At 38.2% G+C, this 23,775-nt stretch overlaps 1 protein-coding gene across 20 annotated transcripts in view; it reads right to left on the bottom strand.

Moving 5' to 3' along the window:
- Positions 1 to 1,973: 1,973 nt before the first annotated feature.
- Positions 1,974 to 23,775, bottom strand: part of HNRNPC (heterogeneous nuclear ribonucleoprotein C) — a 58,545-nt gene continuing 36,743 nt past the window's right edge. For 14 of the 20 annotated variants that reach the window (XM_035699457.2, XM_025439427.3, XM_049094554.1 and 11 more), the window contains 4 exons: positions 3,458 to 3,618; positions 2,848 to 2,961; positions 2,446 to 2,606; positions 1,974 to 2,346 (listed from right to left, as the gene is read on the bottom strand). In XM_035699457.2, coding sequence (XP_035555350.1) covers positions 2,263 to 2,346; positions 2,446 to 2,606; positions 2,848 to 2,961; positions 3,458 to 3,618 — 520 coding nt within the window. In that variant the 3' untranslated portion in view covers positions 1,974 to 2,262. The remainder of the gene's footprint in view (positions 2,347 to 2,445; positions 2,607 to 2,847; positions 2,962 to 3,457; positions 3,619 to 23,775) is intronic. The other 6 variants (XM_035699460.2, XM_035699455.2, XM_049094557.1 and 3 more) reach the window with 2 other exon arrangements.

Below are 23,775 nucleotides of genomic sequence, written 5' to 3' on the forward strand. Positions count from 1 at the left end.
AGACAATGGCTTTAAAAAAAAAAAAAGCTTGTAGTATCTGCATTTGATCAGATTGCAAAATACAGAACTATATGCTATTTCAATGCATGTTTACTTTTCTATAGTTTTGGCCTAGCAGCCTGAATTTCTAGGACTATACAAATCTATAGTATTCTTCTTCGTTTCATGAGGAAATTTAATTCCTAATAACTTGAAAGCTAGAGTGTGAAAGGACTCATCCCCATCAAGACAAACTACGATCTCTTGGCATTTTACCAATAACCTTATGTATATGTTTATATACTTGTTCTAAGACTATAGGACCATTTTTGTAAGCTTTCTAGTTTCTTTCAATACTTGGTTTCATAAGAAATCATAAAGGACACCTTCATACCTGGCCTACCTGGTCGTGTAGCTTTTAAGTACTAATAGCTAACATAATAATAACCTTAGATGGGTTTCATTAACATCTTAGAACCTCAGGCTCTTTCTAGGCATTCTTTTCTTTTTGGGATTAATGCTGAAAGAGAGTTTGTGTAACATGGAATCATGTAAGATCAGAAAATAAGGCAGATAGAAAAGTATTTTTGACCAAATTAACCCACAAAACCCACTTTCTATGGGAGGTCCAAGGGGTAGGGTAGTCTATAGTTCAGCCTCTTCCTTCTATTCTGCTTTGTCACTTGTTACATAAAAATGATTTACGAGATCCTAATAAATAGGACAGTATTTCTGCTCATAATAGTTTGGGTATATATGCCTTTGCTGCATGTTATGAAACAGCAACTTTCTGGGGAATCCAAGCTTTGTGTGAATGATGATTGATAGTCTATAAACTAACCAAGTTCTTGTCCTGCTCTGCTGGAAACAAACAAAACAAATAAACGAGACCTTTCAAAACTAGGCAAGCATAACAATCTAGAAGCTTTTTAAATAAATCTATCCTTAGACGTCTGGGTGCTGATTAGCATCATGGTTAAAAATCGCTGCAAGTAATCACATGGAGGAAGGGAACAAAGATCATTTATATGGATTAAAGTAATTTAAAATAAGTGTTCTCAAGTCACATGGGAAAGGTAAAAACTATAGAAGAACAGGGATGACAGGGCTTTCCCATTTTTAGAACATGGAGGTATAGACTCAGAACCCAGAAAGTAAATGCGACACTAAATTGTACTTAAAATGATAAAAGAAAGAAAACAGGTTTCATTCTCCGGTGGTTTCAATTTTCCTAAAAATCTTGACATGTTTGAACATCTTCTATTTAAGGACAAAACAATTTAGCACACAACAAAAAAGTGTCAAGAAGAGTGCCAAATGGACCACAAAACATTAATGAAAAAGCTTAATGTAGTTGCCAAACCTTTTCATTAGGACAGAAAAGCCATTCTGCACAAGAATCTCCACTCTATATCCAAGTTACGGTCTCCTTAACGCAATACCCACCCCAATGACACATCATTTGAGTAGTGTATGTTGGTATGAGTAATGACTATGATTCAAAGAAAAATATATCTAGTACATTCTAGGGTTTTTGTGGAGGCCGCTGCGAAACAAAGAATTTGAAGTAAACAATTATAAAATACAAAAATAAAAAACCAGGGTTTTTTTTTTTTCTCCAAATTCCTGGTTTAATAAGGACTTGTTTATTTGAGAAAAAAGGGTCCCAAACATCAGGCTGTTCACAAAAATAACCCACAGTATCAACTTTAGAAAACAAATCTTAAGACTATTACACTAATTATTTTTCTAGAGGATGCATTTGACATGCCAACTCTCATTCACAAAAATACATTGTTACATTTGTGTTGAACAGCCCCACATAGCATTCTTATGTGGGGTATAACACACATACCTCTAACTCAAAGCTGCTCTCAGGTGCTACTCAACTAATGCGATTGCCTTTGCAGTTAGGGAAGCAACTACTGAGCTCATGTATGAATGGAAAAAACTGTACTCCCTGCATAACAAGAGATTATTTTGGAGACAGTTGGTAAAAACCACACATCCTTTTTATTGTTAAGTCATAAAGAGGTATCAAAATTAAAAGCAAAAATTACAGGGTAAGACTTAACATAACTACTAGGAGCGTCAAAGGAAGTGAAAATGGGACTAGGCGCAGGGCAATATGAATTAATGAACATGGGAAGGATAAGGATGGGGAGAACAGTGAGCATGTGCTGAAGAAGATACTAGGGGAGAGGATCTGGTGAAAATTTTGATCTTAGACAAGCGCCTAGGTAAAGAAATAATGGGACAAGATTTCTAAACCCCACTATGTGCTTAAGAGTCATCCTCGCCATTGGCGCTGTCTCTGTCATCCTCTCCTTCCTCAGCCTCTTTTTCATCATCCTTGATCAACTCCAGCTGTGAGAAACAGACACAAATAGGATGGAGTTAGAGGCACTCCATGTGTCCCTGTTCCCCCCTCCACCACCTCTTTCTTTCCTTTCCCGTGGTTTTCACCTGGTCATCCCCCCGATCTTCATTATCATCATCATCCAGTAGGTCCCCCTCCTCAGCAGAGTCATCTGCACCCCCCTCAGACTCCATCTTCACATTAGTCTCATCTTTCTTCAGGGAGCTGCTGCTCTGCTCCTCTTCTGACTTATCATTCTTCATCTCTACTGGGGATGAGAAGGACAAGTCTGTCTAGGGGCAAGTAATGTCCACAGGATGTAGACAATCCCCACTAATGATCACAGAACTGCAGCACAAATCTAAATCCTCCCGCACAAATGCCCTTCCCAATTCAAATTCCCCAAGTTTCATATTCAGTTGCTTTATATCCCACTATTCCAACATATACCTTCAACTATCTTAGTAACTAACCCAACTTTACACCCAACAAGTGGCAAGACCATTTACCTCCTTGTTTGCTCTGTTCTTTCTCAATTTTTTCCAGGCTTTCCAGTAGAGAATCCACTTTTTGTTTTATCTGGGTCAACTCCTTCTTAATGGTTTGAAGGTCATCTCCTTTCACTTTAATACAAACAAACCTCTAGATTAGAATCAACTCTAGCAGAATCTACCAGAAGCCAAACACATTTCCAACTAAACCATATGTCAATAGCCAGTAGGAGACTGCTGGGGAGAAATGGAGCCAGGACCATATTGTCCCAGTCATGGGGCTCCTCATTTTCTCAGTCGGTAGCTGAAAACTAAATTTAACGTGGCTACTCCCTTAGCAGCAGTATTCTTACTTTTTTCTGTAGGCCCACCACAGACCTCAATTATATTTGAAAGCATTTTTTGTACTGTTTCACTGACTTATACATTTCATAAATTTACAAGTGCCTAGCTTCCTAAAGTCTAATATTATAACTGGCCCCTTAATCACTACTACCTTCTCCTCTTCCATTATTTTGATTACACTAGGCCATTTGTACAAAACCTGAATGTTATTAACTAACTGCATTAATTTCCCTATTTCAACACCTAAGAAATAGCAGAATCACAAAGCTGCAATAATACATACACTTTCCAGACTTGGAAGAAGATCCTCGCTGTCCACTCTTAGAATTGAAGCCACTTTTGCCCCTTCGTGAGGTGTTTCCTGATACACGCTGACGTTTCGAGGGAACCACAGCGCGAGCAATTGGAGGAGGAGGGGGTACACGTGCTGGGTAACTGTACATCCTGTTGGATAAAAGAAAAACAGAATTCCTTCACAACTAAAATTTACTCAGCAAGATCCAAAAATGACCTTATAAAATAATAAATGTTCATTATCTCTCAATTTGTATCTTTTTGCTAATGTCACTCAAAAGGCCAGGATAAATCTTACTTCTTTGCAGTTTTAAATACATCAGCTGGTTCAAGAAAATAACGAACACGCGCACACACACCCACACGCCCAATGATGGTTGGCCTTAAGGGATGGACATAAAAGGTTCCTCAGTACTTCGGCAGTACTAATAAAGTATTGTACTTTTTACAATAAATAGCGTGCACACATTTTACCTTACTCTTTTAATATACATGCTACATTAATTCATAAATAAAAGAGAAAATATCCCAAATAAAGTACTCACAAAAAGGGATTGCAATTCAGAGTCTGCAACAGTGGTATTTATTGTGAGCTAAGTTCCTGATCATCTCATCCACAGAAAAATGTAATAAATCATTACTACCAGTGATGTTCAATGCCACATAAAACTGCCAATATTAACCAGTTTTGGCCCATAAAACAAAGAGCCAGGGATGCCTGGGTGGCTCAGCGGCTGAGTGACTGCCCTCGGCTCAAGGTGTGATCCTGGAGTCTTGGGATTGAGTCCCGCGTAAGGCTCCATGTGTGTAGCCTGATTCTCCCTCCGTCTGTCTGCCCCGCCCCCGTCATGAATAAATAAAATCTTTAAAAATAATAGTAAAATAAAACAAAGAGCCATTCACACGAGTTAGCTGTACATAAAAAGCCATGATCAATTCTAAGTATATTCAAGCAGAGGATACACTTATAGTTCCAATTCTAACAAGATGGAGAATATTGTCTGTTAAGTTTGCTATTCACTAGTGCCTAAATCCACTACCCAGCACACACTCAGCTCTCTGTCAAAACAAACAAACAAAACCACTGGTTACTCAATGCTGCTTCCACTGGAGAAGTATCCTAGTGAGTATGTTTAGTAAAACATACACTGGGTTTCTTCACTGTGTGAAGCGAAAACTTGGAGTTTACTCTCATGTTTGTAAAGAGAAAATTCAAAGTACAACAGAAACACTTCGACATACTACTAGGAAAAAAAAGAACCTCGTAATTCCGTACTTTTTTAGTAACTAATTTAATTCCAAGCCCCAGGTTATTGTTCTATACAAACTACCCATAAATTGCTGCTCTGCAATAGTAAGTTTTAAGGAGCAAAAGTAATGCATGAAAAAGCCTTAAAATTTTCTAATTCATATATATGACTAGTCTCCCTTTAATACATCTTGTCAATGGCTAATCTCCTATGAATTTCTAAATCTCCAATCCTCCAGGTAGTTGTAATTATCTTCTCAACCCCATTTAATCTAAAACGTTTTCATACTATAACATAGTAGTATTTCTTTTTAATACTATACTTAGGAATAGCTATGACAGGAACATTTTCCTAGATTAAGAAAGAGCACACTTACACAGGCCAAACAAGAGGGTGAAATCTTCACTTAAAGCACTTTTTAGCCAAGATCATGCAGTATGTTTTCTCTTGAAGCACAGTTTTTGTCAAGTACTAAAGAATCAACGATGTGGTAAAATTACTAAAACACTCGTGATTCTTGTTTTAAGCTCTATTAAGGAAAAGGAACACTTAAATTTGAGCCCCAGGAAGTAGGAGACTGTAGGACTCAAAAAGTAGGAAGGTATTAGTATTAGTGCTTGTATAAAGGTTTCTTCTCAGTAGACAAATTTTAAATAAATGAGTAATTAAATTATCAGTTTTGGTTGATTATGGGAATTAATACAAACAAAAAAGATACTGAGTATAGTAACATTTTATTATCATCACCCCTTTCATACATAAAGCTTTTCTTCTTTTGGCCCAATAATTTCCCACAGTATAATTCAACAACTGTAAAATAGAAAAACTCAGAAACCACTATCCTTTGTGCAATATGATATTTTAAAAGCAATTTCTGGAGGTAAACGAAGGTGACTTATCTTTATCTCTGGATATGAAACATCTCATTCCCCAATCTTGGCAGATTTAAAGATCTAAATTACCCCTTCCCAACCAAGCCACTCCCTGGCACCACTCTGGAAACCAATGATCTTGTCATTCCAGATTTCCTATACTTGATGGCACTAGAATTTCCTTTTGAACCATACAATTTCACCTGTGGTAGGTAAAATTACCACAATGAAAATGAGGCAAAAGATGCAGTTTCTTTTGAATATATGTAATAGTCTCACAAATACGAATGAAAGTCAAATGCTCTAGTTTTCAGAAAAAAATTTTTCGAAGATTAACTGGTAATGCTCAAGGGCTATTAGTGCCATGAACTTAATTCCTGCTTAAGCAAAAAAATGGGACTATTGAAAAACAAAGATTCCTCTAAGGAAGTTTAAGTAGACCTTCCTTGTAAAATGTCAAAGTGCATGATTATGGAAACATAAAGAGAAAATCATACCTACACTTCAATAACCCTCAAGGTCAAAGAGATAGAAAATACAAAGCTCAGTACCACAGATTCAAGCAGTAGCTACAAATTAACCATTTTCCACCACAAGAAAACCCTGCTAATCAAGACTAATACAATCCAAGTAATTAAAAAATCTTCATGAAAGCTTCACTATTATCAAAGGAATAAGAACGTAACTCTAATTTTAACTGCACCCTAATCAGAAATCTGGACATTATGTGTTGCCCAAATAAATAATACCATTTTAAAGAAATTAAAGCACTTTTGGACACACATTAGCTAGCTAATTATCTGAACAGATAAGACAAACTCTCTTAATCGCTAAGCAAAACCATAAGCATTTCAAGTCATTTATTAAAAATTAAAGTTTACAGAGGTGTCAGGCTAGCTCACTTAGTAGAGCATGACTCTTGATCTTGGGATTTTAAGTTCAAGCCCAATGTTGGATGTACAGATGAGAAAGGTAGGTTTACAAGGGAAGCTTAAGTGACTAGCTTTGGATCTCAAAAACCTTGATTCATGCTATTAAATTTTGATCGTTACCAAAATAGAAACAACTAGAACATATTTTCAAGAATCTGTATTCTCCTGAATTTATCTAACGTACCATACCTACTCTGGTCTTAAAAATTTTAGATTAAAAACTATAGGATTTGTCCTGATGTCTTCATTTGGGAAGCTATTTTAACACAAAATCAGACGTTTCCAGGAAAGACAACCTGAAAATCCACCTGAAAATTTTCTAAACAAAAAATAATCTGGGCAGCGCCACCTTCAGCCCATGGTGTGGTCCTGGAAACCAGGGATTGAGTCCTGAGTCGGGCTCCCTGCATGGAGCCTGCTTCTCCCTCTGCCTGTGTATCTCTGCCTCTGTGTCTCTCATGAATAAATAAAATAATTAAAAAAAAAATCTTTGAGATTTAAAGAAATATGGACTTAAAATTACATAAAATGAACTTACAAAAATGTTGGGTTTTATTTAAGTATTTTCCACATGTTAAAAGGAAGTTTATACCATAATCTTTAATTATACATTTAAGGTAGTATCATGCTACCTTTACCACATGAAAACAAATGACAGGATTTTAAACTCTTGAGGGATTTGTACTATCTATAGTCTAGTGAAGAAAGTTTTAGTAGTTTTAAAAGACAGTGGAAAATAACCCAATGTGTGGCATAGAATTTACTTAAAATGAAAAAAAAAAAAATGGGGTGGAGTGGGTGCCTGACTGGCTCAATCTATTAAATTCATGATCCTGAGGTCCTGGGATTGAGCACCACCATTGGGCTCCCGGCTGATCATGGAGTTCACATCTCCCTTTCTTTCCCTCTGCCTGCCACTCCCCTGCTTGCTCTCTCAAATAAAATCTTTAAAAAAAAATTTTTTTTAAATCACAAGTAAGCATTCTGTCTAGATTTGGTTTTGTTCTTGCATCAGTGATTTTTAACTTTATTGTGAATAGGTAGATTTATAGAATTTTAGCAGTTTCAAAGATTATCACTCACCGCCCACCCTAAAGTCCAAACAACATGGTATTCTATAAAATCAATCACTATAGGAAAATCAGAGATAAGCAGGGAGAAACATCGTCTTGAAATTCCATTATAAAATTTTAAATAATAGAAGATATACTTCCTAATCCTTGAATAAAATTAGAATGGGGTTGCATGTTTTATTTACTTATTAGAGAGATGAAATGAGATAGAGCATAGGCAGAGAGGAGAGTTGAGAAGCAGGCTCCTGATGAGCAGGGAACTGACCTGGGGGCTCCAACCCAGGACCCTGGGATCATGACCTGGGCCAAAGGCAGATGTTTAACTGAGCCACCTCAGCACCCTTGGGATTGAATTATTTAAACTCAATTTTGAAAAGTCAGTATTGTACGAGGAGGAAGTAATCTTACTAGATTGCTCATACCTATAAATTGTGTCATGCAGCTTTTACTTTTTCATTTTATGATTTATTTTAGAGAATTAGTCAGGCGAGGAGCAGAGGGAGAGAGAAGTGCATTCTCCTTGCTTACTAGCACGGAGCTCACAAGCTGAGATCCTGACCTGAGTTGAAATGACGAGTCAGATGTTCAACTGACCAAGCCACTCAGGTGGCCCTGTGGTCTTTAAGATTTTGGGAGTCCTAGAATATCTGACAGTAGGTTTTCAGAATTATCTATTTGATAAGTATTATACCTAAACTTATTTTTATGTTACCGCTCAGATTATATTTTTTAAAGATTTTATTCATTTATTTATGACAGACACAGGCAGAGGAGAAGCAGGCTCCATGGAGAAAGCCCGACACGGGACTCGATCCCCAGTGCCAGGATCACACGATGGGCAAAAGGCAGGTGCTAAACTGCTAAGCCAACTGAGCTGCCCTAAATCTCAAAAAGACTTATGAGTAGGATACAGATACTGCTTTCTTTATAGAAGAATGGGGGGGGGGGGGGGGCTTTAAAACATCTATGTAATGTTTAACTCAGGTTTACATTTTTTTTCAGGTTTACATTTAAACGTAAATATGAAACTATGTCTTTTAAAAAAGGAATCCCAAAAAATCTACTTTTATGTTGCCAGAATGCCCGCTGTTGTGCTTAAAAATAAACTACCTAAATTTTTACAATTTCTGTGCTTATTTCTAAAATAAGAGACAACTTCTAAACCTTATTTGCAGGTATTTTTCCACAAACATGCTGCCTTGGTGAGCCTTCTTGGGAGAAGCCAAACTGAATATAACTGCGAACATAAACTTGTTTTGCTAATGCAACTTATGGATACAGTGCCAATCACCAATGAAGTTTGCTTAGTTCACTTAATGTTCCTTAAGTCCACGTTTTTATCCAATGGTCCAAAGTATCTGTAGGACAATGAAAAACAGCAAGCCCTGTTCATCTTAAGGATAAAGATCTTAAGGATAAAGGATAAAGGATCATTCAAAACATAGTGGGATGCAAACTACTAAATTTTAAAGAAAAAAAAAATTCTAAGTAAAGAAAAGACAAAAATTACCTACCAACGTTGTGGGTTTAAGAAAACTGGCCAAAGAACAATGATCAAAGCTTGGAACACCACATGCATCTCTGCTTACAAAAAGGAATTAACAGCCCTTATACATGTAGAACCAATGCCGTCAATGAATAAATGGTTCTACAATCTTCTTTCAAAAAAACAACGGTTTATAGAATTTAGGGGTTATTTTTGCAAATTCAAAGATACATTTGAAATTTTAATACATACAATTGAAAACTGCCTCACTGATTTATTTACAACTCTGCAAGAGAGGGGATAAAAATGAACTGTACCCACTCATTTTAAATGCATCCAATTTTATGTATTTTTTTTAAAAAGCTGCATCTAAAATTAAGAAAAAACAGGATTTGACCTGATGTATTCATTTGGGAAGCTATTTGAACATAAAATCAGATGTTTCCAAGAAAGACAACCTGAAAATTCACCTGAAAATTTTCTAAACAAAAAATAATCTGAGTGATAAGATGTGGGTTGCTTTGATCAATTCTTTCAGAAATATAACTGGTTCCAAGACTATGTTTAGAAAAAAAATTTTTTTTGAACCCCTCTCTTCACTTCTGCTTACCAAGCTTCACATTCAGGTGACAATCTAATACACAAAATTTCCTAAGAATAACAACTTTTCTCATTTGTCATAATGTTAAACCACATATACTCCCCAACGTCACTTTGAATCTTTTCCAAGGATAGTGTCTTAAAAACTGTCAAGTGTGGTCTAATCTTTATTAATTATAAAGCCAAATCTAGAAAACAGTATTTATTATGAATATTGTTTATGGACCATATGTTAACACCATGTAAGCCCACTCATTCCTATATTCTCATTTTACCAAGCCAGGCCAGAAGAGTAAACTTATTTGCTTACAATAAAATTTCTTTTGATCTGTCTGAGAACACACTTTTATGGTTGCCAGGGGATAGGGTAGAGAGGATTAGAAAATCACATCATAGTGAATTTTTTGAGAAGTATGGAACTATCTCAATCTTGGTTACACTGTCAGATACACGTTGTTTTTTTTTTAATTTTTATTTATTTATGATAGATAGTCACACGGAGGGGGGGGGAGGGAGGGAGGGAGGGAGGGGGAGAGAGAGAGAGAGAGAGAGAGAGAGAGAGAGAGAGAGAGGCAGAGACACAGGCAGAGGGAGAAGCAGGCTCCATGCACCGGTAGCCGGCCGTGGGATTCGATCCCGGGTCTCCAGGATCGCACCCTGGGCCAAAGACAGGCGCTAAACCGCTGCGCCACCCAGGGATCCTCTACACCTTGTTTTTATGATGTATGTTGAAACTGTACAAAGAGTAAATTCTGCTGTATATAGGAAAGAATCCTATCTTCTATCTTTCCATTCTTTAATTTCTTTGTTAGTTTCTGCCCCCACCATCATCAAAACGAACACTGTTCGGTCAAAGTTACCAATGATCCTCACTTCTAATTCTATTTTTTTTTTTTAAAGATTTTTATCTACTTACTCATGAGAGAGAGAAAGAGAGAAAGAAAGAGAGAGAGAGAGAGAGAGAGGCAGAAAGAGAAGCAGGCTCCATGCAGGGACTCGATGCTGGGTCTCCAGAACCACACCCTGGGCTGATGGCAGCGCTAAAATGCTGAGCCACCTGGGCTGCCACTAAATCTTTCTTACTTAACATTTATATTTATCCCTCTAATCTTTTATTTTTCAAATATTTATTTATTCATTAATGACAGAGAGAAGCAGAGAAACAGGCAGAGAGAGAAGCAGGCTCCATGCAGGGAGCCTGATGTGGGACTCAATCCCAGGACCCCGGAATCACGCTGTAAACCAAAGGCAGACGCTCAACCTCCTGAGCCACCCAGGCATCCCTATCCCTCTACTCTTTTTTTTTTTTAAAGATTTTATTTATTTACTCATGAAAGACAGAGAGAGAGAGGCAGACACAGGCAGAGGGAGAAGCAGGCTCCATGCAGGGACCCTGCCATGGGACTTGACACCAGGACTCCAGGATCAGGCCCTGGGCTGAAGGTGGCGCTAAACCACTGAGCCACCCAGGCTGCCCCCTCTACTCTTTTAATACACATTCACACACCTGGGATATTTCATGCTTCTGGTTTTTCTCCAGCTTTTATCCTTTATGGCCTTCTCATCTACCCAAACTGATTCCTATCTCCTCAGTCTTTCAAAATTGCAGTGTACCAGGGATCTCTACTTTCTATCTCCATTCATCTAGTATTTTGGTTTTAAGACCTACAAGCAGACATTACTGTGTCTCCATATAAGCAATCGCCTATTTAACATCTCTCAAAGTGAAAAAAAAAAAAAAATCTCTCAAAGTGAATGTGTAATAAATACATCTAAAGGGCAATCTGTGACTATTCATTCCCCAACCTAGTTCCCAAGTTGTTCTCCTAACACAGATTTTTGCAAATTCCAAGTTTCTAGTTGTCCAGGCCAAAATTTTGGTGATATTTGATTCTTTTCTCTCAACCTTCACAGTGATCTATAAGCAAATGTGTCTGGATAAACTTTAAAATTCAACTACTCATCATTCCCGCTGCCACCTCTCTGGATCCTTCCCCAAATGACCGCTACTCTAGGTAATTCTATCAGCCACTAATTATCTGTTTTCAGAATAATTCTGTTAAAACGCAAGTAAGATTTTCTCATGCCTCAGCTCAAAAGTCTCTAACGGCTGGCTTCCCATTATCATTTTAGTAAAAGCTAAAGATACCTTAACTTCCTTCAATGTGTTCAACCAAGACATCTTTTCTGACATCGTTTATTTTCCACTAGTGTAGCACCCCTGGTACCTTTCCTAAGGGGCCTTTAGCAAAGAACTTGTCACAAGTCAAACTATCAAGAAACCAAACCTATCTTTATAATTGGAAGGCTAGGAGTACTGACTGGCTCTTTTCCCTAGCTTCATAAAAACTATGGGGGTTTTTCCCCCTAAGGAAACCAAACAAAAGTGAGTTGAATAACCTACCACAAACTTGCATCATTTTTGAAGCTATTACAAAATAAAAATCAGATCTTATTCCTGTAGAGGATGTGTCTAGATTATCATGTCATACTTTCTTTAAAGAAATCACAGAAATTTCCACTGGTTTCTCCTGCTATTATGTATTTTGTACCCTATTAATCTGCTTTCCTTGCTAAACTCCACTAATCTCACAGTTAACACATTTATTATTGTAAAGTAACAAAGGTTCTGGGAAAAAAGTTTACCTGCCTGAATTAGTCAAAGTCTATTTAGTGGATTTTTTAAAAAAGATTTTATTTATTCATGAGAGAAGCAGAGACACAGGCAGAGCAAGAAGGAGGCTGCCCATAGGGAGCCCAATGTGGGACTCCATCCCAGGACCCAGGACGCAGGATCACACCCTGAGCCAAGGGCAGATGCTCAACCACTGAGCCATGCAGACTTCCCTTGGTGGACTTTTTCATTTAGATTACAACTCTTAAGAGGATAGAATCAAAGTATCACCTTACCCAATTTATCAGAGTACCTTCTCAGGACACCTGGGTGGCTCAAAATGAAGGCTCAGGGTCAGACTCTGGGGACCGTGAATTGAGTCCCTGCATTGAGTCCCGCATCAGGCTCCCTGCATGGAGCCTGCTTCTCCCTCTGCCTGTGTCTCTGCCTCTCTCTCTCCTCTCTCTCTCTCTCTCTCTCTCTCTCTCTCTCTCTCGGTCTCTCATGAATAAACAAAATCTTTAAAAAACCCCAAAACAAAGAATACATTATCTCTTTTTTCTTAAAGACGCTATTTATTTCAAAGAGAGGAGGAGCACAAACAAGGGAAGCAGCAGGTAGAGGGAGAGAAGCAGGCTCCCCCACAGAGCAGGGAGCTTCACGTGGGGGCTTAACCTCTGCACCCTGAGATCATGACCTGAGCTGAAGGCAGATGCTTAATTGGCTAAGCCACAGAGATGCCTCCCTTCTCTTTCTTTTTTTTTTTTTAATTTTTATTTATTTATGATAGTCACATACAGAGAGAGAGAGAGAGAGGCAGAGACACAGGCAGAGGGAGAAGCAGGCTCCATGCCCCGGGAGCCCGACGTGGGATTCGATCCCGGGTCTCCAGGATCGTGCCCTGGGCCAAAGGCAGGCGCCAAACCGCTGCGCCACCCAGGGATCCCTCTTTCTTTCTTTCTTTCTAAATTATTTCCTTTTCGGGATCTCTCTCTCTCTGTATGTGACTATCATAAATAAATAAATAAAAATTTAAAAAAAATAATAAATTATTTCCTTTTCTTTTTTTGAAAAAGATTTTATTTATTTATTTATTCATTCATTCATTCATTCATTCATTCATTCATTCATTCATTCATAGAGACAGAGAGAGAGAGAGGCAGAGACACAGGCAGAGGGAAAAGCAGGCTCCACGCAAGGAGCCCGACGTGGGACTCGATCCAGAATCTCCAGGATCACACCCCGGGCTACAGGCGGCGCCAAACCACTGCGCCACCGGGGCTGCACCCTTCTCTTTATTTCCCTGAAAAATTAGTTTCTTTCATACTCCATCAATACTCCTTGTCAGCTTTCTGCTGAAACTGCAGTTTAAGTCCTCCAACTTCCTGCCTGGAGAGGAGTCCAGTCATTACAACCCTCATACTAAGGATACTCAAAGTTCATTTGACCCAGTGAGACTTAACAACTTTGCAGCATTATAGACCTGCACTGTCCAAATGAATAATCATTAGCCATATGTGGCTATTTAAATTAAAATCTCAGGACAGGGGGATCCCTGGGTGGCGCAGCGGTTTGGCGCCTGCCTTTGGCCCAGGGCGCGATCCGGGAGACCCTGGATCGAATCCCACGTCGGGCTCCCGGTGCATGGAGCCTGCTTCTCCCTCTGTGTCTCTGCCTCTCTCTCTCTCTCTCTCTCTCTCTCTGTGTGTGACTATCATAAATAAATAAAAATTTTTAAAAAATAAATAAAATTATTAAAAAAAAAAAAATCTCAGGACAGGGATCCCTGGGTGGCTCAATGGTTTAGCACCTGCCTTCGGCCCAGGGCATGATCCTGGAGTCCCGGGATTGAGTCCCGCATCGGGCTCCCTGCATGAACCCTGCTTCTCTCTCTGCCTGTGTCTCTGTCTCTCGTGAATAAATAAATACATAAGAAAAAAATCTCGGGACGCCTGGATGGCTCAGTGGTTGAGCATCTGCCTTCATTCAGCTCAGGGTGTGGATCCTGGGATCCACGACAGAGTCTGGCATTGGGCTCCCTGCATGGAGCCTGCTTCTCCCTTTATGTCTCTGCGTTTCTCTCTCTCAATGTGTGTCTCTCATGAATAAATAAATCTTAAAAAAATATTAAAATCTCAGTTCCGGGATCCCTGGGTGGTGCAGTGGTTTGGAGCCTGCCTTTGGCCCAGAGCGTGATCCTGGAGACCCGGATCGAATCCCACGTCGGGCTCCCGGTGCATGGAGCCTGCTTCTCCCTCTGCCTGTCTCTGCCTCTCTCTCTCTCTCTCTGTGACTATCATAAATAAAAATTAAAAAAAAATAAAAAAATAAAAAATAAAATCTCAGTTCCTCAGTCACATTAACCACATTTCAAGTGCAGAACAACCATATATGACTAATGTCCACAACACTAACCACATAGATACAGAATATTTCTATCACCGAAGAAATTTCTAAGACTAACTGTTCTAGCTTGTTGCTTCCACAGGTGTTTACTGCCTACATGTAATTTCCAGATAGCTTAGAATTGTGTGATTTTTCAGTCTATAACAAAACCATAATCCTTATAAACTAGTAAATGTCCTTAATTATAAAGTGATAGTTAACCACATGTCCTGTGATCACAAGGGACAATAGTAAAACTATAAAAAAACTGGAAACAGAAATAAACCTCAAAAGTATACTGCATGCAGAGACTTGTATCTACAATATACAAAGCATTACACTAAAAAAAAACCAATATAAAAAATAAGCAAAAGATCTGAATACATTTCTCCAAAAATAAATATCCAACAAGCACATGCATACTCAACATCATTAGTTTTGGGGTTTTTTTCCCCCCCCACCCAGTAATCTCTACATCCAACATGGGGCTTGAACTCACTCTAAGATGGTACTATTTGGACTGAGTCAGCTAGGTGCCCACTCCACATTACTAATTTTTAAGAAAATGCAAACCAAAACCACAATGGGATAACATTATTTACCTTTAATTAGCATAGTTAAATAACAAAGGCAGATAATTATAAAACAAGTATCGCCAAGGATGTGGAGAAAGTAGACAAGTCCTATGTGGCTGATAAGAATGTAAAATGCTGGGATCCCTGGGTGGCGCAGCTGTTTGCCACCTGCCTTTGGCCCAGGGTGCGATCCTGGAGACCCGGGATTGAATCCCACATCGGGCTCCCGGTGCATGGAGCCTGCTTCTGCCTCTGCCTATGTCTCTGCCTCTCTCTCTCTCTGTGTGACTATCATAAAATAAAAAATAAATTAAAAAAAAAAAAAAGAATGTAAAATGCTACAAATGCTTTGAAAGACAGTATAGCAGGGACACCTGAGTGGCTCAGTGGTTGGGCGTCTGCCATCCTAAAGTTCCAGGATCGAGTCCCACATTGGGCTCCTTGCAGGGAGCCTGCTTCTCCCTCTGCTTGTCTCTGTCTCTCATGAATAAATAAATAAAATCTTAAAAAAAAAAACAAAAAAACAGTATAGCAGTTCTTGAGGTTAAACACGGAAATGTCAGAACCAAAAATTCTTTATATATATCTATTTCTCTGAGATGAAAACATAGGATTATGCAAAAATGTGTATACAAATGTGCATAGTAGCATCATTCAAAATGTGAATGACATCTGCAATAACCGACCAACTAATGGATAAACCAAATGCGGTATCTTTCATATAATAGAATATAATTAAGCAATAAAAAACGAAGCACAAGGGATGCCTGGTGGTTCAGTCAGTTAAATGCCTGCCTTTGACTGAGGTCATGATCACAGGGTTCTGGGATGGATTCCCACACTGAGTTCCCTGCTTAGCAAGGAGTCTGCTGCTCTCTCTTCAACTCCTCCCTGGCTCATGCTCTCTCAAATAAAAAAAATACTTAAAAAAAAAATGAACATGGCGCTAACACATAGTACAACATGGATGTACCATTAAGTATTTAGTGGAAGAAATCAGTTATAAAAGACATGATCCTGGGGGTCCAGGGATCCCTGCTCAGTGGGGAACCTGCTTCTCCCTCTCTCTTTGCCTGCTGTTACCCCTGCCTGTGCTTTCTCCCAAATAAATAAAATCTTAAAGAAAAAAGAGGTAAACTTTATCTTAAAAGATTTGAGAAAGTGGGATCCCTGGGTGGCGCAGTGGTTTAGCGCCTGCCTTTGGCCCAGGGCGCGATCCTGGAGACCCGGGATCGAATCCCACATCGGGCTCCCGGTGCATGGAGCCTGCTTCTCTCTCTGCCTATGTCTCTGCCTCTCTCTCTGTGACTATCATAAATAAATAAAAATTAAAAAAAAAACAAAACAAAAAAGATTTGAGAAAGTGCTTGCAAGGTAAAAGAACAAGCAGGGGGAAGGGTAGAAGGGAGAGGAAGACTACTTCTCACTGGGCAGGTACTGAATCCCAGGATTCTGAGATCAGGACCTGAGCTGAAGGCAGATATGTAATGACTGAACCATACAGACGCCCAAATAAAGCTAAATTAAAAAAAAAAGAAAAAGAAAAAGGAAAAATTAAGATCAAGGAGAATGACAAAATCTAGCTGAATTAAGAGTATCATGAAGCAGAATCCTTTTTTGTTTTTTTAAGATTTTATTTATTCATTCATGAGAGAGGCAGAGACACAGGCAGAAGGAAAAGCAGGCTTCCTGCAGAGAGCCTGATGTGAGACTCGATCCTGGGACCATGGGATCACAACCTGACTCAAGGACTGAGCCACCCAGGTGCTCCCATGAAGTAGAACCTAAAACAGCAGAGGCCATCTCTGGATTAGAGGTCATAACGAGAATGCCACTTAATTCAGAGCCATAGGGATCCCTGGGTGGCGCAGCGGTTTAGCGCCTGCCTTTGGCCCAGGGCACGATCCTGGAGACCCGGGATCGAATCCCGCGTCGGGCTCCCGGTGCATGGAGCCTGCTTCTCCCTCTGCCTGTGTCTCTGCCTCTCTGTCTCTCTCTCTCTCTGTGTGACTATCATAAATAAATAAAAAATAAAATAAAATTAAAAAAAAAAAATTCAGAGCCATATAGCAGATTCTCTGATGGAGGGTCAAATGCTTCACCAGCAAAGTATTTCCCACCTACTTAACAGTTCAGTACACAATAAAAATAAGCAAACACCCGAAAATGAAAGCTAAGTGAAATGAATATATTGTCAAAATTTAAGTTAATAATCCAAGTATAAAAAAAAAAAATAATCCAAGTATATTTATACTAAACTATGCCTTCAAATAAAATCCTCCTGGCAGCTATCAGGTGCCATGCAAAAGATAAAACCAACAGAAGGCTTCAAAGCAAATATAAAATTTCACCTTATGCTTAAAATGACAGCTAGTGGGATGCCTGGGTAGCTCAGTGGTTTAATGTCTGCCTTCAGCCTAGGGCGTGATCCTGGAGTCCCAGGATCCAGTCCTGCATCAGGATCCCTGCATGCAGCCTGCTTCTCCCTCTGCCTCTGCCTCTGCCTCTTTCTGTGTCTCTCATGAATAAATAAATAAAATCTTAAAAAAAAAAAAAAAAAAAAGACATCTAATGAGATTCCCTCAGCTTTTCCAAGTAGTTAAAAAGAACTCTCTTGGACTCTGAATCATATGCCTTTTGAAAGAGACGGTCCCACCCAATTCTTCAAAACCTTTTCCTCCAGGTCCAGTGCTACTCAAGAATGTTTGAAAAACAGGAAAAAAGGAGGCAGGGAAGATGACAGCACCACTAATCCCAGTAACATATGGGGCGGGGGGGAGGGCACAGCTTCAATCTATAGCCACTATTTCTCTAATTAATTAATCCAAAACCTAAAGCTTTCTGCGCCTAGAACAAATAAGCACTTAACTATTAGTTTAATGTCATGGTTAGCGTCTTTCACTTGGCTTGCATTTCAAATGGAGAGTCCTCCACCACTGTACTTCACCTCAAATCCTCACATGTCTACAAGGACACCTTCCTAGAACAGACCTTTTATTTATTCTTTTTAAAGATTATTTATTTATTCATGATAGTCACAGAGAGAGGAGAGGCAGATACACAGGCAGAGAGGAGAAGCAGGCTCCATGCAGGGAGCCTGACTTGGGACCTGATCCCAGGATTCTGGGATGGCACCCTGGGCCAAAGGAGGCGCTAAACCACTGAGCCACCCAGGGATCCCCAGAACAGAGCTTTTAGAGAATTATCAACAATAGTTTGCCAAAATTCAAAACCTCAAACCCTCTAAACCTCCCTTTCACATAACCTTTAAATAGTATAATCTTACTCATAAAACAATAAATTACGCTCAGACCAGTCCTCCTCAGAAATTCCTATACCTCTCTACTGCAACATTTACAATGTTAACTACTTAGTACATCTTTTTTCCCTTCAATTTCTTTGGCAGAAGCTTACAAATTTTACAACTTTCAACATCAAAAAACCACGTTTTGCACACAGGGGTGACTCATACAACTCCCATAGTTTTATACATAGATGCCCATGACTAGTCATCCTTAAACAGAAAACTACTTTTGAGGCTGTATCCTACCAAAGAAAATATTTTGGTTAATGAATCTTAGGGTAATTCAAAATATGTATGGCAGTTTATAGCATATCTGAAACAGATTTGGCAATGTGTCTCTGATTGTCAGATAAATACATCTATCTAAAATGGTAATTCCACATGTATCCACAATTTATATTAAATTCATCCCAAAACTTTGAACAGCTATAAAATTAAGAATGCCCTTAAGAACAAAAAGAACAAAAAAAAAAAAAAAAAAAGAACAAAAAGAAAAGACAAGCTTAATTCAGGTAATCAATGAAAAAGATTATTTACGGAAAAAAACCTAGTAATAATCATTTCAATTTTTCATCATTAAAATGTTAAAATCTAATTGTAATAATGCTAAGATATTAGCAAACACATTTAGTTAACTTTGGAAGAAAGGCATAGAAGGTATGTTATGCCATAATACATATCAACAGCAAAAACATGTATTAAGAATCCTTTAAGGGCAGCCCCGGTGGCTCAACGGTTTACCGAGGACCTCAGCCCACGGCGGGGTCCTGGAGACCCGGGATTGAGTCCCATGTCAGGCTCCCTGCATTACAGCCTGCTTTTCCCTTGGCCTGTGTCTCTGCCTCTCTCTCTCTCTCTCTCTCTGTGTGTCTCTCATGAATAAATAAATAGTTAAAAAAAACAAACTACAGTAATCTTTAATGTCAGCAGGTAACAGTTTTAACTTTTCTATCCACACCCCAAATTAGAATCAAGGCCGGATTATAGCATAAAGCTACAGAACCTGATCCCGTTGTCTCTTCAGGAGACCATATACTAAAATATAAGTAACTTGTTAAGTCTTAATATTTGATTACCCTCCAGTTTTAAAGGTAAAGTATTTATAACCCTTGGGGCTTAATCACAAATGCCCACTCATCTCCTAACAAAAACACAAGTTATTCTAATTCTCCTAAGAAAACATCGTTAATTACCTTCTTCCTGATAACTAAGTGTTTCTCCTTATGAAACACCCAATGCAGGCAAGCCCAGGTGGCTCAGCGGTTTAGCGCCACCTTCAACCGAGGGCCTGATCCTGGAGTCACGGGACTGAGTCACACATTGGGCTCCCTGCATAGAGCCTGCTTCTCCCTCCCTCTGCCTGTGTCTCTGCCTCTCTCTCTCTCTCTCTCATGAATAATAAATAAAATCTTCAAAACAGATAAACACCCAATGCATCTCAAAACTCCAGTGCAAAGTCAAGCTACTGATGATTAAAGTACATAATGACTTTATGAAGTATTCTGGTCTACTTTCTCACATATCCTCATACTCCCTCATCCCTGGGGGGGGGGGGAGAGAAGAACCTGAAATCTAATCAAGTTGCAAGTCTATCCAGCAGGTCAAAAAAACACAGGTGGCAGACAAACTTGCTATAAATATGTAAAAATAAAACCCACAAAACCAAACCTGTGGGAAAAGGATGAGATTAAGAAATGTTATTAAGTATAAATGGTACTGGGATTATGTCTATAAAAAAAGCAGTCTTTATCTTTTACTGTACACTACTAGTCTCTTTTTTGTTTTTAAAGAAAACTAGAGAAGGGCAGAGGGAGAGAGAAAATCTTAAGCAAGCTCCAAGCCCAGCGTGAAGCCCAACGCAGGGCTTGATGTCACAACCCTGATATCATGACCTAAGCCAAAATAATGAGTCAGATGCTTACCTGACTGAGCTACCCACGTACCCCCACACTGTTCTCTTTTACATATATGTAAATTGACATGTTCCAGAAAACAGAAAAAATAAAACAAAAACTTTAAAAAGGATGTCCAAAAAACAAAAACTAACCACTGTTCATTTCACTATGCATTAGTTGGTAAGACTGTTGTCACACAGAAGAATGAGTTATGCTATAGATACTAGATTTTTTGGGAAAATTGGTGGAATATCCACAATTCCCTTCATTTTGGTTATGTGCCAACAAAATATATGCCAGTGTTTAATAGGATTAATAAAATACTAATTCAGAAGCATAATTTTTAGCAAATTTAGTACATAAGAAATCTCAAGATCTTAATAAACAGGAATGATTCCTCATGCTCTAAAGACTGGGAATTCTACAACTGATTAGTTATAAATAGTTACAATATTTGGGGGTCACTGCATTTATAATACAATTTCTTATGTTTCAGGTTTCCTTTAGTTTTCAAAGCCACTCCTATTAGTAAGCATCAGCTGCCTCTCTACCATAAGAAAAGTAGAACTCATAATCTCAGGAAGCTAGATAATAAAGAAATGACCTAGGGGTGTCTGAGTGGCTCAGGCAGTTAAGTGTCTCACTTTGGCTCAGGTAATGATCTTGGGGCCCTGCTATCAAGCACCATGCCAGGTTCCATGCTCAGCAGGGAGTTTGTTTCTCCCCCTTCGGTCCACCCCTGCTTGTGGCAAGCTCTCTAATAAATAAAATCTTAAAAAAAAGAAAGAAAGAAAGAAAAAAAAATCTAAGGGAATGCCAAATTTCGATCTTGAAGTATTTAAGTGAATTTTCTATTCTTAAGGATATCTGAAGGAACTGGATACAGATTTAACCCTGAGACTTGGAGCTTTCTTTTCCTCTCAGAGCCAATTATCCATTTCGAAAATGAACCCAACATAGTTGATTGAGGTTTACCATGTTAGTAACTAAGACAGTAACAAAAGTCTTATATTACCTTCAGAGTGACTTCTGAGTAAAACTAATGCATTTTTCCTATTTTTATTTTTGACTAAACAATGTTCATTTTCCCATCAAAGACCTCAGAACTATACTTGAATCTACTCTTTGCCCGCTATTTCTTGGTTGGTCCATTAGTCATCAAAAGTCTTTTTCTATTGGCTGAGATTAGAAATGGAAAGACAAAGACATTTTTCACTGACCCTCTATAAATACATCAGACGTAAATAGGCTCTTGACTCTTGAAAAACTGAAGAGTAAGGCCATTAGTGGCATTGCCACCAACTTTTAGGATAAAATAGCAGTGGTAAAAAAAATATGAAAGTATTCCTGAAAACTTAGACATTTCTTTATTCACTATTCCTTGCTGTTTACATCTCTTTTTTAATTAACCCTTTCTAAGTCCTCACGAAAAAAATATTTTCTGAACTTCTAGTGGGATGATGATAGGGATGGTCAAAAGTTTTGCTGCCTCAACAAGACAACTAAAACTTTAAATGGCTATTCTCATGAAAAAGGGAATTTGTACATGTTAAATTCTCTATATGCTTAATTTAAAACAGGAGTTTGTGTGACAATCCATGATACATCCCAGATTATTTATATTACATATACATAATACAAATATATTAGTATTTTTCTCATTAGGGAGTCATGGACAAAGAAATAAGGTTAAGAATCAGAAATAAAACTATTTCCTCATCCTTTCTCATCAATGATTTGACTCTGACATTAGAATTTCAGAAACTTTAAAAAACTATATCAAACCTAAAAATCTACCTAGACCATCTGTACAAAAATCTCTATAGGTATACTTGGGCAGGTTTTTTTTTTTTTTTTAGCAGAGTATAGAATGCAGCTGTTTCAGATAAACGGAGTAGAGGTTTCAACTCATTCAAGTCACTCCCCCAATGATCACATTTTCAGTAGCAAAGAGATGTTCAGATCTGTGCTTTCAATGTTTTGTATTTTAATATTTTTAAAGTATGAAAATCATAGTTTTCAAAATATGTGCTCAGACAAAAAAAAGTCTGAAGAAATCTCTAAGGACAAATGAAGTAACTATTTTGAAGCATGAAGAATTACTCAAATCACACAACCTTCATATGGCATTCAAAGACCTTAACAATGTAGGCCCAAACTATTTTTCTAGTCTTTTTTCACCTATTTTTTTTTTTAATTTTTATTTATTTGTGATAGTCACAGAGAGAGATAGAGAATGAGGCAGAGACACAGGCAGAGGGAGAAGCAGGCTCCATGCACCGGGAGCCCGACGTGGGATTCGATCCCGGGTCTCCAGGATCGCACCCTGGGCCAAAGGCAGGCGCCAAACCGCTGCGCCACCCAGGGATCCCTTTTTTCACCTATTAATGACTACCTTGCTGTAGTCCATTTATCTCAAATACAAAAAAGGTACATGTTCAGATCTTTATTCAGTGTTTACTGTCTGACTTGATTCTATTACCCAACTCCCTTGGCATGACTGATCAACTCAGTTCAAAAGTTTTTTTTTTTTTTCAGAAGTTTTCTGTTGAGAAACATTCCCAAATCAAGAAAACTATTACTTTTATTTCCAAAGCAGAAATTGATCTAATTGAAATTCTTATATATATTAAAAAAATACTAATGATAGAAAACTAAAAATCTAAGATGAAAAACAGCAAAAGAACAATTCATACTAGATCAAGTCCAATGTAGGAGTATGCTCCATATATACTTTCATATAATTTAAAAAAGCGGGAAACCAAATAAACCTAGTATTTCCTTAACATTCATAAAGACTACCAGTTTAAAGATGTCACTAGGATACTAACATCTTTTGTGTATTATGTCATTGCCTAATAACTAATTCCTGTATCATCAGGTCTGAATCTATCATTCTTAACCATCCATAAACGAACGATCCCCCCATCCACACATCAAGTCTCTCCAACAAATACTAATGCTGTTCAAAAGGTACCTATACAAAAATCAACCATTGTGTCATCACCATTTAGAATTGGGTCATAACCACTATCCCCAATCTATAAGTCTTCAACTCTTATCTCCTACAGCCAATTTATATTGTTAACTCATTTATGTATGCTTACAGTATCCTATTTTCGATTAGATGGTTTGCTCAACAGAGACTTAGGGATCGTTTTTAAAGTAGTTTTGCTCTAATGCCCTACAATGCAATGTTAAGTGTCAAGTAGGCGACAGTGATTTAATGAAGAGAATCTGGAAATGGTAATTAAGTCCTACTTCTTCATATGTTAAATCAAGTAGTCCTTACTTTTTGTTGTCATACAAATTCAAACAAAA

Source organism: Canis lupus, chromosome 15 (assembly GCF_003254725.2).
Source record: "Canis lupus dingo isolate Sandy chromosome 15, ASM325472v2, whole genome shotgun sequence".
Classification (NCBI taxonomy): domain Eukaryota; kingdom Metazoa; phylum Chordata; class Mammalia; order Carnivora; family Canidae; genus Canis; species Canis lupus.